The sequence below is a fragment of the Nicotiana attenuata genome, chromosome 5 (genome assembly GCF_001879085.1).
Source record: "Nicotiana attenuata strain UT chromosome 5, NIATTr2, whole genome shotgun sequence".
NCBI classification, from domain to species: domain Eukaryota; kingdom Viridiplantae; phylum Streptophyta; class Magnoliopsida; order Solanales; family Solanaceae; genus Nicotiana; species Nicotiana attenuata.
Window position 1 is genome coordinate 39,978,743 of NC_031993.1, and position 20,223 is coordinate 39,998,965.

The 20,223-nt window shown below is 35.7% G+C and overlaps 2 protein-coding genes across 4 annotated transcripts; one reads left to right on the forward strand and one right to left on the reverse strand.

The window, feature by feature from the left end:
• On the reverse strand, positions 5,228-9,323 carry LOC109225687 (late blight resistance protein R1-A-like). The gene is made up of 2 exons (XM_019390437.1): positions 6,575-9,323; positions 5,228-6,479 (listed from the first exon to the last, which is right to left on the reverse strand). Exons 1-2 carry the CDS (start codon positions 8,905-8,907, stop codon positions 5,381-5,383), a joined length of 3,432 nt encoding a protein of 1,143 aa, XP_019245982.1. The 5' UTR covers positions 8,908-9,323; the 3' UTR covers positions 5,228-5,380.
• LOC109225688 lies at positions 10,421-19,768 on the forward strand. 3 transcript variants are annotated; one of them, XR_002067972.1, is made up of 3 exons: positions 10,421-10,918; positions 16,495-18,707; positions 19,322-19,768. XR_002067972.1 is itself a non-coding variant. In XM_019390440.1 (3 exons), the coding sequence occupies exon 2, from the start codon at positions 14,490-14,492 to the stop codon at positions 15,534-15,536; it is 1,047 nt and encodes a 348-aa protein (XP_019245985.1). In that variant the 5' UTR covers positions 10,441-10,673; positions 10,756-14,489; the 3' UTR covers positions 15,537-18,707; positions 19,322-19,768. The 3 variants fall into 3 exon arrangements, 2 of the variants coding, with proteins under 2 accessions (XP_019245984.1, XP_019245985.1); XM_019390440.1 differs by having other exon boundaries at positions 10,441-10,673; positions 10,756-18,707; XM_019390439.1 differs by having other exon boundaries at positions 10,421-18,707.

Genomic DNA, 20,223 nt, shown 5'->3' on the forward strand with positions numbered 1-20,223 from the left:
TATTTCCTCCGAGGTCGTTTGACTTTTGGATGTCACTTCACTTTCCTTTTTATACAGATAAATAGTTTCAAAGAATTCAGCATTATCTGATTCTATTATCGTATTAACGTGAATCTTCGGATTTTCTGACTTATGAACCAGAAAACGATATGCCTTGCTATTGGTTACATATCCAATAAATACACAATCAACCGTTTTTGGACCTATCTTAACCCTTTTAGGTTTAGGAACTTGTACCTTAGCTAGACACCCCCACACTTTGAAGTATTTCAAGCTGGGCTTCCTTCCTTTCCACTTTTCATAAGGAATGGACTGTGTTTTACTATGAGGTACACGGTTGATTATTCGGTTAGCTGTAAGTATAGCTTCCCCCCACAAGTTTTGTGGTAAGCCAGAACTTATTAGCAATGCATTCATCATCTCCTTCAATGTTCGATTCTTTCTCTCCGCAATTCCGTTAGATTGTGGAGAGTAAGGGGCAGTTGTTTGGTGAATAATGCCATTTTCCAAACATATTTCTTCAAAAGGAGATTCATATTCCCCACCCCTATCACTTCTTATCATTTTGATCTTTTTGTTTAGTTGTGTTTCAACTTCACTCTTGTATTGCTTAAAAGCATCAATTGCCTCATCTTTACTATTAAGTAAATACACATAGCAATATCTCGTGCTATCGTCAATAAAAGTGATGAAATACTTTTTCCCACCGCGAGATGGTGTTGACTTCATGTCACAAATATCTGTGTGAATTAAGTCTAAAGGACTTGAATTCCTTTCAACGGACTTATAAGGATGCTTAGCATACTTTGACTCCATGCATATTTGACATTTGGAATTAATGCAATCAAATTTTGGCAATACTTCTAAATTTATCATCTTTCGCAATGTTTTGAAGTTGACGTGTCCTAAACGCGAATGCCATAAAGTGTTTGACTCAAGTAAGTAAGAAGAAGCATTCACTTTATGGATAGGAACTGCTATTACATTTAGCTTAAAAAGGCCCTCATTCAAGTAACCTTTTCCTACATACATATCATTCTTACTTAGTACAACACTATTGGAAACAAAAATACATTTGAATCCATTCTTGACAAGAAGTGAAGTCGACACAAGATTCTTGCGAATTTCTGGAACATGGAGAACTTGGTTTAGAGTCACTATTTTTCCCGACGTCATCTTCAACGCAATCTTGCCAACTCCTTCAATTTTGGCTGTAGACGAATTTTCCATGAAAATTGTCTTGTCGGGTCCTGCGGGGGCATAAGAAAAAAATAACTCCTTGTTAGCACAAACATGGCGGGTGGCTCCAGAATCTATCCACCATTCTTTAGGATTTCCTACCAAGTTGCATTCAGACAACATGACACACAAGTCCTCCATGTCTTCAACATTTTCAACCATGTTTGCTTGATTTTTCTTCTTCTTTTTCTTTTGTACATCATTCTTTGGTGCACGACAGTCCACGACCTTATGCCCAGATTTTTCACAGTTGTGGCAATTACCCTTGAACTTTTTCTTGCTTGGGTAATTCTTTGGTCCAGAAGCCTTCTTTATTCCGGAAAACTTTCCGTGTTTTTCTGCTGGTGCCATAGCATGAGCAGGAGTAGAACGGCTTGACGAAGCAGCAGCACTCGTAACAGTAGCTCCCGTTCCCACAACATTTCCATTAGTTTGGTTTTCGTTCGTTATCTTTTCTGTAGAGTTGGAAACACAACAGAACTTTATTAAATCAGTGAAGTTTTGATATCTCCAAATTGAATACCAAACCAAACATACAATACATAACAATGATGAAGTTTTTATATACTTCAAACCCGTACGTTTATTATTCCGGTAAAGTTTTTATATACTTTAAACCGGACAGAACAATTATTGGAGTAGAAAGCACGAAGGCTTTAGTTTCCAAAACAGTATACAAAATATGAATAACAATTTAATATATGTTTCAACACAGAAACATTAGTTGAAAATTCCTTAAGCTTGTGAGCGCTACTGTGTTAAAACACAAAATCAGAAAAAAAAACTATTAGAAAAATAAAAGAAACTGGAAAAACAGAAGAGTTTAAGAAATATTCCGAGTCTACAATTTTCTTGTGTGTCCTTAAGGAATTTTAACCCCCTCACACGTTGCCAAGGTAATGGATTAAATCCTCCCAGGATAAAACAAAATAAACCTTCCTCCAACACTGGAAATACAAACTGCAGGATACCAACGAACTCAAAGAACGGAGCAAAATCATACTTACGAATTTGAGAGAGAGAGACTGCGAATTAGGATGCAGTATATTCAGAAAGAAAGAAGTTCTGGAGTATTATTCGTGTTTAGAAAATGGAGCATTGCCTTAGAATTTATAGGCAATTATCAGAAGAGGTGTCTGGAAAAGGTGCCTTTTCAGAAGAATACGCTGCCTGCCGCGGTTCTACCGCGGTCGCGGCAGAACCGCGGTCAGAGAGGCTTTCTGAACCTGCCTACCGTGGTCGCAGCAGAACCGCAGCCAGAGAGGCCCTCTGAACCTTCAACAGGGTTCTGGCGTATTTTCAGCAGTGATTTGGCATTTAATTAATTATTAAATAATTAAATAAATTTTGTAATTAAGCCGAAGCCGAGCCGAGCGACGACGACGGCGCGAGGGTTCATTCTCTTCAACTCCTTTTAAGAGCTTTAAGAAGTGATTCTATATATAAGCACACAAATGTGGTTGTCCCTCACCAATGAGGGACAAAGTGCAAGACAAAAGTTCACTTCTTCAAATTTTCAATTTCCCTCCATTTCCAATTCACACTTCTTCTACTTTAAAGCCCAATAACTTAAAGTCCAGCACAAAGAGTGCAAGAAGATAGACAATCACATAAAAAGACAACTCAACAAATTTATCAGGACCTTATCTCCAAACATAGTCCATCTAGAGTTTCGACTTTATTATCCGCAATTGCAAGGTATCCGACTTTAAGGAGATCCAATAGGCAGAACAACACACTCTCTCTCCCTCTCCCTCTCTATCTAGCTAGCTATAAAAAATTATTTAACATTACAGGTTTATTATAACAGAGAAGAACAAGTTCATTATGAGTAAAATATTGAGAAGACAACGAATGCTCCTTTTTCCAGGCTTGAGATCAGCTGTATAACTCAAACATGTACGGAGTTAAAAAAAATGGTTTCTTGACGTAAGAATTAACATGATCTGCCATCACGTTGTGATCATAGAGAAGACACTTTACTACAGTCAGTTTTCTTTGACAGAGTTGAATATAGACACACTCTGTAGACTTCTCAAGCTGAGATACCATTAGAATCGTATTTTTAACTTCAATCATTGCAACATTTAATATTTCAGGAGATCTCCTTAAACAGAGATTCTTACGCAATCCATTTTCAATCACTGCACAAATTCTGTAATCTGAAGTGAGATGGCTTGGGAAAAAGATAAAAAGGATGATAAAGACATAGAAACCTTGAATTTTCTGTTTCAACAAAGAAACTCTTGCATTATTATATACCCGTATCAATTTTTGAACAACATAAGGCGCTAAGTACTAAATGTTGATGAAAGTGGCTCTAAGTAAAAAAAAAAGTAAAAGATTAAGCCCTCATCAATAGAAATAACAATTGAATATTAGACATGACAATTGACATCATAGCCCATTGATTAGTGGTTCATTTTCTCTGAAACTCATGTTAGACGACTTCATGCTCGTGCTAAGCATAATTTTGTTGTTTTACTCTTGCAGTCTACGAAGTATGAATTTTACGATCCAAAAGCTCCCTTTTTGATATCTCCTAGGTTACTTCTACAACCCAAAAAAAAAAAAAAAAGAGAAAGAGCACAGCTTAGTTTTTCCTTTTCTAAATTACTACCACCATATTACATGATGGCTGATGCCACTAGCCGTTCATACATCTCCTTAAAACTTTCTATCGCTCTCTGTAATTTGTATTTTGTCCCAAGGTAACATTGACAAATTTACTAATGGGTCGCAGCCTTCATCAATCTTCGAACACTAAACAGAATGTCCAACCTAATTTGCTAATGTGTCTCACTCTTAGGAAGTAAAACCGTTAACAAAACCACTATAATCGTGGTTCACCTACATGATCGCGGATCTGCTACGTTATAGAAGTATATGCTACGATAGATTGTAGTGTGAGAATTGCTTAAGTTACAGGAATACCATGAAACTTGGATAATAAAATCTTTTTTGTCCCAAGGTTCTTCCTTTCAACTTGTTGTTCACAAGTTGAAATAAATAGTACTAATAGCCAAGAATAACAAAATCTTTCACCGAGCTTATCATCAAAATAACTTTGAAAATAACTTAATGAATAACCAGGTAAACTACACGAAATGTTTTTACACGGTCAATATATTTACTGTGATGCTACAGCATATTCCTTTATCAGGTCTCAATTTGATTAATTTACATCTTTTGTATTTGATTTTATTTTCAAAATAAAACATATTTACTTTTTGATTTATTGATCAACTATGCCGTTTAATTCATAGGGACAAAATTGAGCAGTCAAATCAAGCTGAACCTTAAAGAAGAAAGAATACAAATAACCTTGAATGTTATCTGTTAAATTCTACTAAAATCTGTACAAATTTTTTGCCTCACTTGACTTCAACTTAGCTTTAACAAAATAAACTTTAGAAGATGAATAGAGTACATTGGTCTAATCTGTTAAAACTTATAGTTTAGAATGTAAGATATGTTAGTTTTTATTGAACTATATATTCGTCAAATCTTTTGCAACCTTATACACGGCAACAAGGGAAACGAAACCAAACAAGCAAGGAACCCAAAAATTTGCCAAATAAGCTGACATAACAAATTCAACACACCTGTGGAAGAAGTAGCTGAGAAAATGGAGTAGATAAAAAAAAATGCACTGAAGAGAGAAGGAAACCAGAGAATAAGATAGAGAGACGTAGGGCAGAGCAAAATAAAGCGGTGGCAGCGGAGTGCAAAATTATGTAAATAGTCTTTCCCTGAAAAACACAAATTAGCTAGTTCAGGGACAGAACAGTAATTTTACCTAATATAAGAGCACTGCAAATATCAAATTGCCCTCCTTCGGCAAGCACGAATGTCTGATGGAGAGTTGCTTCTGCGCTCTTCTATATAGTAGGAAGGAATAGTGATTTTGATAAGTTAATCGATTTTTATTGATGATTTTTTTTTTTTTTTTTACTTTTTTTAAATATTGATAGCCCTTCCAAGTTAAAGATATAACAGTAACCCCCAATAGATAAATAAATTATAAACGCTCAAGAAAAGTTGTCAAACAAAGTATAAGCAAGATATTAGAATATAAGTAAGGAATTTAGCGGTAGGTGCATTTTTCCGGTAGTGTACCTGATAAACAATCCATATTCTACTAGTCAACGAAGATCTGGAATTCAGATCTTTGGTAATCTTCAACTTGCATTGTCCTGATCTCCTTGACTGAAGCAACAAGAGCTTCATTGCAAGACCTTACCCTAACAAACTTGAGAGAAGCGATTTCCGCGAACCAAGAGGGGATCTCCTTAAGATATTGGCATTTATGCAATGCCAAATGTTCAAGACAAGGAAAGGCATCATCCAAGACATTCCACTCCTTAAAATTATCAGAGTTTACTACTTTCAAGACTTTGAGTTTAGGGAACTCATTGTCGTTCACTGTCCATTCGCCTTTATCAAACTCAACATTTACCAGTTTAAGTACCTGAAGATTGGGAAGCATAGCAATCTCTGAACCAGTGCCCCAGGAAATGGTGTACAAAGTCAATTTGTTGAGACTTGAGGGGAAGATGCAAGCACCAGCTATGGCTGAATGCACGTCAAAATGAACCTTGAGCGTCTTAAGCTGTGTTAGAAATTCCAATTGAAGGACCCAAAAGTTTCCTTCAGGATACTTAATTGAGCATCTCAGATTCCGAATATTTGGCGTCTTTCCCAATACAAATTCTGCATCCTCCGCACAAGAAAAACATGGACAGGAAAGAGTCTCCAAATTGTCAAGATTGGAGTTCTCAAGTGATTCTTCTGCTGCACCACTAATGGTGAAATAAGCATTGTCACAAATATGCAGAGTTCTCAATTTAGACATCTTCCAGAGTGTAAACGGTAGTGACAAGTCTGTCCCTTCCCCTTTGACTATCAAAGTCCCAAGGTTCCATAGATTACTTATGCATGATGTAATTGACTTCTTCGCAGTTCGTACTGCAAAATACCTCAAATAAAACAGCTCTGTTGGGAAAGAATCAACAATGATGAACTTCAGATCCAACACTTTTAGAAACTTGAATTTCTGAAAGATGCGCGAGGTTGGAGAGAGGTTTTCTATGATATGATCCCTGCAAAGTACAGAATCAACAAGTGAGCAAGACGAACTCCATTTTGCAAGACCATTCTTGTTAGCATAAATGGACAGGCGACGTTGAGCTAGCTGCCGGTGTGAGTAGATGCCAGGTGGAGGATTGGCACTTTGGTACCTGTGAACATCAAATTAGCATAAGATTAAATTTCAAATATAATTGGAATACTTGATTGATTGAACAAACAAAGAACTAGAAAATTACAGTTTTACCTATCTATGCAGAGTAGAAGCTTTTCCTGCTCAGCTGTTTCCTTGCAGAAATCAAGCAATAGATCATGGATCTGGCATGCTTTGACCTTGCCATCAATACTCCTTTTTGCAATTTTCACTAGATTTCGTCCAATAAGATTCTCCAAGTAATCTGATGCTACATCCTCCAAACTCTTCTCTTTATCAATTTTTATGAATCCTTCTGCGATCCACAAGCATGTCAAGTCTGAAACATTGATCGTTTTGTCTTCTGAAATTACTCCAAAATAAAGGAAGCAAAGCTTTAAATGATGGGGTAAATGTTTATAACTGTGCTCTATTATAGCCTTTGTGTCACTTTGAATGTGGGAACCTAAATTCTTAGTGACTTGTCTCCAATATCGTTCATTCTTTTCCTTTGCAAGAATACCAGCCACCAAAACAATTGAAAGAGGCAGCCCTGCGCACTTCTTTGCTATTTCTAGCCCAACTTTTTCAAGATCAGGAGAGCATCCTTCTTTACCAAACACTTTCTCTTTCAGCAATTTCCAACTTTCATCTTCCTTAAACATAGGAAGATGAAAGGGCTCACAAGAAATTCTAGCTGAGTTGGCAACTTCAACTTGTCGTGTTGTTAGAATAATTCGACTTCCGTTATTAACATCCGCAAAGCAAGGCTGTAAATCTTCCCACACACTAGCTTCCCATATGTCATCGATAAGGATGAGATATCTTCTCACTTTACAAATTTTTTGAAGCTTATCTCGTAGATCTTCAGTGGACAATTCACTAGTAGCAGGGTCATCACAAGAAAGATCACGTAAAATGGCCAATAAAATGGACCTACAGGAATACTCTTGCGATACGCAACATTGTGCCCGAATATCAAATCGAGATTTAACTGAGTCATCATTAAAGAGTTTGTTGGCCAATGCCGTCTTACCTTGTCCGCCCATGCCGACAATCGAGATGACGTCTAGCTGTTGGGATCCTTTAGTTAGCTTCTTTCTTAATTCTGGAACGATATGATCAAAGCCCACGATTTCTTCATTCTTTGGGGACGTAGATTCTGATGATGTATGAGCAGCGGCTGCATCTATGTCAACTGCAGGTGTTTTCTTCAATTGAATATCTATTTTTGCACTGTTAAGTTTAATTTCCTCTATGATATCAACGAGCCAACGCTCAAGACACCACTCGGGAACTTCTTTGCTGATAAAAGAATCGGCTATATATTCCACTTCATATGCTGTGCCAATCACTAACTGAGCCAAATGTTGAATTTCGTGGTGCTTATGTCGCTCTTTTGCAACATCCTTGAGAAAAGGTTGCACGCTCTCAAGTTCCTTCTGAATTATTTGAAGTTGGTTCTTGATAGAAACAAGTGACTTTGAATAATGACCTTGAAACTCATTCAGGCTGCTTAAAAGGAAATCAACATAGCCTATTCCATGAATACGTGGCAAATTAGATTGGAATACCTTCTGAACAATGGGATAAATCACAGTGTTGAAATGCTGAATGTTTCCGGGAAAATCAAGCACTGCTTGGTTCACTTTGGCCGATGCAACATCATATAACGAGTAAACTAGAATTCCAGCATCAATAATCACAAGGTGGAGATCTTCAAAATGAGATTCAAGATGTTGCATCGGCATATAGGGGAGATTGGCTCGCAAGAGGTTGAGCATCTCCTGAAGGTTTTCTGTTTCATCTTTCAAAGCAACTGTAGAGTTACCAATTGCTGGCAGCTCTACCAAGTTGTGCAGGACAGTCTCCAAAAAGCCAGCTTCAATGTTTGTTGTATTCTCATTTTGGATATCGGGACGCCATCCTGATTGTGATGTTGACTTTAAAGCTTGCAGAACATCAACGTAGATCTTGCAGATACTTGGCTCAATAGGCTTAATCCTCATTCGTAGGTGATCAGAAAGCAAAGCATTCATTTCACCAGAAGCCAAGTCTTGAGTTCCATTGTCAGTGCCTGGTAAACTCAACCATACAAGCATGGCTGCATGGCCAGCCACAACAAAAATATGAGTGAAGAAATCATGATGGCAACTCTGAGGCTCTTTGCCGCATCTCTTTGCAACAAAGCAGACAAAAGCTCTCAGAGACTTCAACTCTTCTAAAACCTCTATTATTTGTTCCTTGGGTCCTGGAACAAAAAGTACAGAACGGCCATCATGAAAATTCAGTAAATCACTGAGAATACACACAACAGTGCCCATGAATTCACGTACAATTTCAGAAATAGCAACACCATTCTTGCTGGTTGAAAGTGGCAATGATATTTTCGGAAAGGAGTAATTGGCTCTGATCTCCGACTTGATCAAACAAATGTCGTCTTCCATCTGATAGATGGACGGATAAAAATTTGGAGAAGTCAAATTAAGAGAGGAAAGAGCAACTCGAGTATCGTGAAGTAGAGTTTGTGCTTTTTGTGTGACATCCAAAGTATCACATTTAGCTTTGGAGCTCTGCAAATTGAGGAAAATATCCAGGAATTTCAACTCCCTTTCAAGGAACTCGATTCGATCCTTTGCGCCTCAAGGGGAAACATCTCTTTTCCTTTTTCTTATCAGAACTGTTGTGAATTTGACAGTGAAGAAAGAAGGGCAGTTGAACCACAGATCAGACAAATGACACAACCTTAAGATCAGACAACTGATACAACCTTTTAAAAAAAATATATGAACTAGAAAAAGTATGAATCACTCAACTTTCCTCAAGTATCACGCCAAAGTCATTAATCATTCTTTAATTAAGGTCAGAAATCCACCACTAGCTGTAACCATTTTAATATATGTTTCCTTTAAATACATCAACCGCTTATTATCAATTTATGTGGATACTTATTTTAAAAACCAACTTTAACACTTAGACAAGCTTTTCGGTATTAAAAGCTAATTAGCTATTTACTTAAATAATTTTTTTTAAAAAAAAGAGAAATAGTAGGAAAATATTAACAATCCATACCCTGCATTCTTTACACTGTGTTTGGATCATTGTTCCCCATCGTTTTATAATGTATTGTATTGTATTATATTGTATCGTTTTGATAGATACAACGTTTGAATAGACTGTATCGTTTGTTGTTGTTAAATAACATCTTTATTATTTGGTTTGACTGTATTGTATTATACTGTACTGAAAAGTTTACTAAAATACCCTCAATTATTATAAATACGATGCTTATTAAGAATTACTCATAAAAATAACTTGATAAATTATATCACCAGAACATAGAGTTTGCAAAGATTATAGATGAACTAACCAAAAAAAAAAATACACAAAAAAAGAGATGGAAAACTAACGTATTGTTTGAGAAAAAGTGTTATTAATAAGTTATGGAGAAGCCACGTTACGGATCTTGATTAAGCAAAAGAAATTGAATAGATATTTAGAAAAACTAATTTTCAACCAAATGTCACTACAGAAATTATTTTAGATTTTTTGAAATTAGATGGAAAACTAACATGTGAAAACTCTTGTCGTAAAAAGACGAAGTGACCAGGGAAGTACGTAGTTGAGTAGTTGCACCACAGAAATAAGAGGGAGACAAAATACTTATTAGTTTGATGAATATAATATAAATAATAGGGCAAAGGGTAAAATATAGAATAATAAGTGTGGTGTAATTGGAAAGAAAAATACGGAACAATTCCACCATACCGATTTGGTTGTTTCATAAAATAGGGTTTTTCATTATTCCGGAACAATGGATTCAATAATACGATACAATTAATTTTATATTAACAATCAAAACAAACATTGTATTTGGGTTAATAATACAATACAATACAACGGGAAAGAGCCATCCAAACAATACGTTAATCTTTATAAACAAACAGCTATGGTAAAGTGAAGTTTCATTGCCCAGAGCTAAAGAAAGTATGCTCTCCATTTAATTAAAAGCAGATGGCAGATACAGATACAGGGTTGAATCTTCTGGTGGAGAATCTCTTGGATTCAGTAAGAGAAAACGCGAAGTTGATTGCAGACAATAAGAAGCTGCAGATTGATGGTTTAGGGGATGACTTTTTACATCTTGAGGAACAAGTTCAACGCCTACGAGCGCTCCTAAATATTGCTGAACAATGGCAGATAAATACTAGCAGTAAGTGAAAACAGTTGGTCAATAAGGACATTCGAATTACGGTACATAGAGCTGAGGATGTAATTGATGGCTTCGCTTTTAGGGCTCAGTTTTTCCTTGTGAAAAACTATGGACTTCTCAAACTTGATAGTATAAGAAGAGACTCAGTCAGGAATCTTGCAACTAAGATCGATGGCCTCAATGAGAAGGTGAAGGAATTTCTTCAAAACAATCAACCAGCTGTTCAGCCGGAAAAAAATTCCCAGGTATGCCTCAAATTAAAGCTGAAACCTAACCCATTTGAAAAATTATAAGTTGATGCATCTGTGGAGTCACTGTTGTAAATCTTACGGAAAATACTTGATCACGAAATTTGTACGGAATTCTTCAAAGCTTGAGGCATGTCAATGACATTGTCTTTAAGGATATTTCACCCGATTTGGGTGTATCCCCAGCATTCAACAAGCTATTCTAATATAAAACTAGGAGCATAAACTAACAAAGATTTATTCAGCTTGGTAGAAAATCCAGCAGAAGGAATGAGAGTATTTTTTGTATACTTAGTATCTCACAAAAGGGAAGAATATGTGAAAGGAAATCAAGAGGTCATGATGGGTGAATAATGGTCCAACTGTTACAAATGTGGAATAATGTCTCATTATTGCATGAAATAATAAAGACACTAAATGTTATAAAATGAATCTAGACACTTTCAGAAATATGATTCTGGACACTTCCTTTTGAGATACCATATTCACTATTTTTCTAACAATCCCCCACGTATCTCAAAATGAATAGAAGGATAGAATATTTTGTTGGATTTTCTGCATATGAGTACAATGCATCGAATCTGGTGTCTCGTAGACTATGAAGTATGAACCAGACCTAGAAAAATAAGATAAAGCTTAAGAATAACTGGTGAAGTTTAATGCTTTAATGAACCAAAAATTCTTTTGTAAGTCCGGAGTCTTATCTATTACATTATACTCGCACAATCTTTGTTGTTATCGCAGTTTTGCGCTTGAAGGCCATGCGCGCGCCTGATTTTCATGAGTGCTCTAGAAATTTTGCCTCAAATTTCATAGGAGCGGCCCACCTCCATACTCATATAGGTCCATCCATCAAGTGTATTCTGCATCGCAATACATTACCTATAAAAGGCTATGGATTATTGGATTAAGAGTTTGATAACTCAGCCTCACATTCCTTGCAGTCTTGCACTATAAACTCACACCATAGGAAGAGACATAACTTATAGTACACATTTGATCAGCTAATGATTTGTGATTACCCATATGAACCTACTTCATGGGATCTTCAATCACTTAGGTTGGGTTACCATCATCGTTGATATATCTCAGATTGGCAAAAGTCTCAACCCCTCAACATTTCACTTATAAGTTAAAGAATCGGCCAAATCCTCTTTTGACTACACATTATATGTATGAAAAAAAAATTCTCATCTCTAAGCAATTGCTTTATCACATTAAATTTTAAGAAAATGTGTCTATTCTTCCCACTAAAAGATTTTTTTTTTTCTTATAATGGCTATTGTTCCTAGGCAATCACAATTCATCGACACAAATGTTGTCGGTTTAATTCCGAGTGGAATATTGCGCCTTGGCAATCACAATTCATCGACACAAATATTGTCGGTTTAATTCCTCGTGGAATACTCACCAAGAGGTTGCTTAATCAACCTCATTGCCAGGCAATTTCTATACCACAACACTCCATCAAAAGGTGTTCAAATAACCATTAGTGAGTTTTTATTCATCTGAATCAGAGATTCAATATCATTACTATATCTTTCTAATACAGTGGAAATCCACATACAGAATACTAACTCATAGTACTTTTCAACTAAAGTATAAAATCATCTCAAATGAAAAGAAACTTGACTTCCATACAAGTGTCTTTTGAAATATTCAACACATATTAGAATTTATTTTCTTTTGATATCTTTCATATTCAAATACCAAAGTAAAATTTTCTAAACATAGAATCAACATTAATATCGAATGAAATTGATAGAGTAGAATCAACTTTAACTTCTACAGAAATATCTTAAATAGGAAACGGGTCATAATTCAACAATTTCTTCACCCATATATTTAAGAAACCCAAAGTAAAATACCGTGACCCCCACATTTTCAAAACTTATAAGATAAGAGGGTAATATTTTTCATAACTTATAATAAGTATTACCAACTTCTCATATATAAGACATTTCATTTTATAAATAACAAGATTATAATATAGTTTTACTCAAACAATGATGTATAGTTACCAACATTATGTCATCATAAACACTTATTTTTAACTAAGTACAAGTACTAGCATTTTCGATATTTATTCTAAAATTAATAAAGAACACAAATAAATAATAATTAAAATACTCATTGCCCATAAAACTTATTTTTTGTTTGATGCAACCTCATCATCAAAGAAATGTTCACTCCAACTTTTTCTAACAATTCCACAAGAAGCAAATTGACTCGAATAGTAGAGTTATGGATCACCCAGCTAATGCCAATATTTTTCAGAATGAGTTTAAGAAGAATTTTTCCTTTCCAAGAATTTAAGAATTTTTTGAATCACCAAAATAAATAAATTATTCTTCTTGTTCTTCAACTTGGGCGTATGACATAACTTTGTTAGTACAAATATGTTTAGTAGCACAAGAGTCTAACACCCAATTTCCCATAAGATTCGCTTGAGTAATGACCACAACAATTATATCATCCACTTACTCAAATTTATTTTTGACTTTGCAGGATTATCAATTCTCTCGAATCCTCCTCTACATTGAGAAATTTATAATGGCTTAATGTGCCCCCATAAAATAATTATTATTTCCAATAAAGTTTGATCTCAAATAAATAGTAACTCATAGTTATACGAAGAAAAATCAATCATTATTCAACATTCACCCAAATGACCAAGAGATAAGCAAAGATTATTTTTAGATCATAAAGTACTTCCACCAAAATGAAATATACTTTGGTTCTCCAATATATACTATCGCCACAAGAATCAAAAATTTATTAAGGCTCTTCCATTTTCGGCGAGTCAAGGGCGGACAAAAGCATTCGACAATAATATACTTATATAAGTTCTTTTAGATATATGTATAATAATCATTTTGATAAAGTCAGATTTAGAATAACTCAATAGGCAACTTATGATCTCTAGCAAGATAAGTAAACTGTAAAAGATTGATGTATTAGGAAATTATGTTTTACCACTACTCAAAATAAATAACATATTTCCTCTTTAAAATGTTAAGAGAGAAAATTTAAAACACTCAAGATAAAGAGAACTACAAAAGCATCACTTATAAGACTAAAGAGATAACATGCATTCTCTTTCACAATACAAAATGCACATAGATAATAACACACTACAAATCCACAGCAAATAATGCATAGCCCGAAACAGTACTAAAATTAGAGGAGATTATATATATCATCGTAAAGCCAAAGTTTATCTGCCTATTAGACTCTCACGAGAATAATCATGATAGAATAAACGTTGAAGAGATATATATTAGTTCAATTATTCACACCTGACACTTAAATATGATATTACGCAAAATCATATTAAGCAGAAGATATTACCGTCTGTCTTTAAAGTGACATATCCTTAAGATTGTTGTAAATCTTAAGGAAAATACATTTCTATGGAGCTTCAGGATTAAAGGCTAATCATGAAAAGAGTTCAATTTTCTTTGGAGGAGTTACACAGGTGGTAAGAGATGAGATAGTCCAGAAATTTGGTTACTCTAAAGGTACACTGCCAGTCAAATACCTTGGAGTACCCCTAACCACCAAGAAGATGTCCATAGCTCAATGGCAGCCACTTATTGAAAAGATGGTGGCAAGAATCTCTTCATGGACTGCAAAAAAACTCTCATATGCTGGAAGAATTCAACTAGTACAATCTGTGCTATTTGGTATTCAGGCTTATTGGTCCCAATTGTTTCTAATACCTAGCAAGGTACTGAAGACTATTGAGGCATACTGCAGAAGCTATATATGGTCAAGAGTTAATACTATCACAAGAAGATCTTTGGTGGCATGGGAAAAAATGTGCACTCCTAAAAGTGTTGGGGGACTGAACCTAATCAATCTGAAGCTATGGAACAAAGCAGTAGCAGCAAAGAATTACTGGGATCTAGCAAATAAAGAGGACAAGATGTGGATTAAATGGATTCATGCATACTATATAAAAGGGCAACAGATATCAAACATGCCAATACCACAACAGGCATCCCGGCTAGTTAGAAAAATAAGAGAGGCAAGAAGATCAGTAACAACAATTCACATCCAGCAAAAGCAGAATAGCAACATGATCAGACAGTTATATTTGGCTATGATGGGACAATTACCAAGGGTAGAATGGAAGATGTTCATGTATGGAAATGAAGCAAGGGCAAAAGCAAAATTCACTATGTGGCTATACTTCCATGATAGGATGCTAACTAGTGACCGATTGAGTAAATGGGGGATACAGGTGGACAAGGTATGCAGTCTATGTCAAAAACAAGATGAAAGCAGAAATCACCTCTTTATTGAATGTGAGTATACCATGAATGTCTGGACAAAGCTACTAAAGTGGATGCAGAGGCAACAACTGTGGGCAACATCCTGGGATCAGCACTGGCACTGGGCAACTAAGATTGCAAGAGGAAAATCAAGGGAAGCGGGAATATTCAGAATGATATATGCAGAAGCACTTCATGAGATATGGAATGAGAGAAATCTCAGGATATTTGAAAAGCAAAGCAAGAAGGCTGAAGACTTAGCTAGAAACATAGCATGCATATGTAATGTTAGAGCAAGAAATCAAAATAGGCAGCTTATACAGAATTTTCAGTTTTGATGTAAATATAAGTAGAGAGGAAATGAGTATAGAAGGTACATGTATAGGGGATAGAGATACAGCTCAAAGACAGTAGGCTGAGTATGTAAGCCAACTGTGGTCTTGTAATGTTTCATTGGTGATTAATGAAAATTCCTAATTACCAAAAAAAAAAAAAAAATCTTTAAGGAAAATACTTGATCACGAAATTTGTAGGGAATTCTTCAAAGCTTGAGGCGTGTCAATGACACTGTCCTTCAGGATATTTCACCCGGTTTGGGTGTATCCCCCAGGATTCAATAAGCTCTTCTAGTATAAAACTAGGAGCATAAACTAACAAAGATTTATTCAGCTTGGTAGAAAATCCAGCAGAAGGAATGAGAGTATTTTCTGTATACTTAGTATCTCACAAAAGGGAAGAATGTGTGCATATGTAGGTAAAGGAAATCAAGAGGTCATGATGGGTGAGTAATGGTCCAACGGTTACAAATGTGGAATAATGTCTCATTATTGCATGAAATAATAAAGACACTAAATGTTAATAAAATGAATCTAGACACTTTCAGAAAATATGATTCTGGACACTTCCTTTTGAGATACCATATTCACTAGTTTTTTAACAGTCACAGATGCGACACCGCAGATGCAAAGGAGCCACAGATGCGAGCCTTGGACTGCAAAAGAGGGCTCGCAAATGTGAGACTTTTTGTCGCAAATGCGACATCACTGGCATAATGTTAATGGTGTCATAAACATTGACCATTTGGGGGGCTATGGAAAATGAAGTGTTGTGGGAGTAATGGAAATAAAGATGAATAAGTTATATTTCAAGGAGTAATTGACATCTAAGGTTAATATAATTTACAACAAAAATTAAGGCTTTTTATTTCACTGAAAGCAAGTAATAACTTAATATAGATGCTTTATTTCTAATTGCCAAAACAAAAGATTTTCAACATTGATTTATGATGTCAATCAGTTCTGTTATCTTAAAAGGATCTTCCACTCAAGGAAAACGAAGTTGTTGGCTTAGAAGAAGAAGCAGAAAAAGTGATCAAGGGACTTGTTGAAGGATCTGAGGATCTCAATGTTGTCCCTGTTGTAGGTATGCGTGGACTTGGTAAAACAACATTGGCAATAAAAGTTTTTAACGATCCTCAGATTTTAAAACAATTTGACTGCAGAATATGGGTTTATGTCTGCCAATCATATGAAATAAAGGATATCTTTATCAATATCCTCACATGTTTCACAGATCGCATTGAAGAATACCAAGACAAAGATGTGAATGAAATAGCTAAGGTAGTATGTGATTTTGTGCCTAAAGAAGGTAAATGTCTCATTGTCTCGGACGATGTCTGGGCAATAGGTGTTGTCGATTTTGTCAAGAAAACTTTCCCTGAAAACAGCAAAGGACACCGGATCATGATGACTACTCCTAGGCAAGATTTGGCTAGTTGTGCCAATCCAAATCCTCATGATCTAAAATTTCTGACTTAGACGGAAAGTTTTCTATTGTTGAAAAGCAGAGTTTTCGGTAGTGGATGTTTTCCTGAAGAATTAACAGAACTTGGAGAAAGCATTGCAGAAAAATGTTGTGGGGTACCACTTGCAATAATAGTAATTGCAGGAGCTTTAAGAGGTCGTAAGGACAAAAATAATTGGCTCAAAGTTCAGAAATATTTTTGGCAGCACCTTATAATTAAAGATGACCCTGTAAGATGCTGGAAGTTTGTTGAAATGAGCTACAATTGTTTGCCCCAAGAAATGAAGGAGTGCTTCTTGTATTGCGGAACTTTTCCTCGAGGCTTTAATATCCCTGCTTGGAAATTGATCCGTCTCTGGATTGCGGAGGGATTGATAAAATCCAGCCCAGGTTACGCCTTAGAGGAGGTAGCAGAAAATAATTTGAACGAGCTCGTCAATAGAAATTTAGTGATGGTGGTGCAGAAGAAGTTTGACGGTCGAATAAAAACATGTCGTCTTCATGACATGGTACAAGAGTTTTGCATGATGAAGGCTACTAGAGAATGTCTTTTTCATGAAGTGTCTCTAACACCCAATCAAGCAATTCCAGATGATTCTCGTCGATTGTGTATCCGATCATGTTGTCTAGATGATTTCCTGTCCAGAAAACCAGTCGCGGAACATGTCAGGTCTTTCTTATGCTTTTCCCCAACCCAGTTGTCTCCGAATCTAGTGAATCTCTTGCACAAAGCGTTTCCACTTTTAAGGGTTTTGGATGTTGAGCCCATCAAATTTCTTTTTTCCATATATTTTAATGGGCTTTATCATTTGAAGTATATGGCTTTCTCAGGTGACTTTGTGGTCATTCCCCCAATATTTTGTAGATTTCTGAATTTACAAACTCTTTTATTTAATACAACTAGTAAAAGCACGCGCTACTTGGAAACAAGATGGGAAATATGGAACATGTTACGGTTGAGGCATCTGCACAGTAACGTTCCTGTATGATTGCCAAGACCTAAAACCCCAAAAGGTGAAATTTCTTGCCTGCGAACTCTTTCTATGGTTGCACCAGAAAGTTGCAAACAGTTGTGTGCTTGCAAAGGTTGGTAATCTCAAAAAATTGAGTATTAAAGGGAATATGGCCCCTTTTTTTGAAATTAACAAGGATGGATTCAGCAATCATGGAGAGTTGAAGTGCCTGGAAAATTTGAAACTATTGAATGATGTCTTTACAATGATTTCAGTGCTTCACCTTCCTCCAAATTTCTTCAGATTTGCTCGTACACTAAAGAAGTTAACTTTATCGGACACAAGGTTTGATTGGCGTGAGGCAATTGGACTGGAGCAGCTGGAATGCCTTGAGGTTCTAAAGTTGAAAGACGCTTTCACCGGAAAGTCATGGAAGCTAGAGGTAGGTTTTAGCGAACTCCTAGCCTTGTCGATTGATACAGCAGATTTTGAAACATGGGAGGCTTCAACTCATCATTTCCCAAGACTTAGGCACCTTGTTCTTATTTACTGTGATAAACTTGAGGCTGTTCCGGCTACGTTCGCTTATATATCTAGCCTTCGAGAGATGAGGCTTGAAAACACAAGAAAAGCTGTCAGATCTGCAAAAAGAATAGAAAGAAAGAAACAAGAGATGCAATTTCAAAACAACATTGAATTCAAGCTTACTATATCTTTCGATGTTGATTCCAAGGCCACACAATGAAGTTGAAGGTCAGTAGAATTTATTGTCATTGGAATTATTTAGTCTCCTGTACAGTTTTTACTAAGTGTTTGTCGACATGACTGTATTCACATCTTGATTTTTCCATTGTCTGAGAGATTTTAGTAAGATTGTTTTGCATGCCATGACTTCTATTTGGTAGAATGTCCTGTGTTTCTATATTTTACGTGATTATTCGTTCTTCAGAGACTGGAGGTTTCATAATTAAGTAATTTATTTCCCTTACATTTCTTGCCTTGCATTTTTCTCTAACGTTGACTTGTGCGTAATTGTCAGTCCAACATTGTCATAATAATCATTCAGTTCTTTCCATGTATGTTAGCCAACTCCAGTTCTAACTTTAGTTGACTTTTATTGTTACCAGCTGGAGTACTGTGATTAATTTAGTCATTTAACAGCCTCTTGCAGAAATGCAGGGTAAGGCTGCGTATGATAGACCCTTGTAGTCCGGCCTTTCCCCGATCCTGCGCATAGCGGAAGCTTAGTGCACCGGGCTGCCCTTTTTATTGCCACACCCCAAAAAGATTCCAAAGAAACTTATCTGCAACATTGTTTCTTTCTAGATTTCACTAATTTTCTTCTAATTGTTTTCATCTTTTTGCAGGAGGGAGTCAGTGGAATGGCACTTATGCGAGCCTGCGATCATAGACAAGTCGAATGATCTTTCATATGGAGTCAGCCGCATTTCATGTTTTCTGCAGGCTATTCGTCCTATCAGCCTGTTCCAATAAAAATCCCGTTTGTGTTTTATTGTTCTGAAGGCGTAAATTATATGAGCTCCACTTTCTGCTTTAAACACCTTTTCTAGGCTTCACACCTTTTCAAGTTCTCAATTATGTGGTTGTTTTCTTTCTGAATGATAAAAACAGCTCTGTCTATCCAGTTTGTTGTGATGTATTTATTTGCTTTACTGTTGTTTTCTCTGCTTAAGCATGGGTACCAGCTTGAAAGACATGTTGCTTCAACCAGATAAACAGCTATGAATATTATTTGGCATGTGTAATATCAGAGATGAATTGTGGTTATCTTCAAATTTATTATTACTACTTCATTTGCTTCCCTATAGGTCTAAATTGGTTGAAGATGGATGAACAATGTACAGTCAGACCTCTTTATAATAGCATCCTTATATAATAGCACTTCTCTATAAAAGCTAAAATTTTCCGGAATCAAATCTCATGTGCTATTATAATATTTTTTTTATATAACAGCAATTCGCTATAACATCCAAAAATATCCAGAACCATTTAGTTCTACAATGCAACACCTCACCCTGTTACTCCATTTGTATGACTTGTATATGGAATGAACACCTATTTTAAAATAGAGGGATAATATTGTTTAACTATGATCAAGTAGTGTTTTTGGGCATTGGAACTATGATGGAATTTTTTTTCTTCTTTTTATGGGATTTCTCATTCTAAAAACATTCCTACACATTCAGACTTGTCTCATAAAAGAACTAATATAAACTATATGCTATTTTCTGAAACTTCTTGTGGCTTG

What these genes read in the sequence shown, in the direction of transcription:
- LOC109225687 (XM_019390437.1), bottom strand. Translation starts at nt 8,907, where the DNA reads ATGGAAGACGACATTTGTTTGATCAAGTCGGAGATCAGAGCCAATTAC. An exon ending in CTTCTACTCTGCATAGATAG is followed by an intron (nt 6,480 to 6,574) that starts GTAAAACTGTAA and finishes TGATGTTCACAG; the next exon opens with GTACCAAAGTGCCAATCCTC.
- LOC109225688 (XM_019390439.1), top strand. Translation starts at nt 14,490, where the DNA reads ATGTCCATAGCTCAATGGCAGCCACTTATTGAAAAGATGGTGGCAAGA.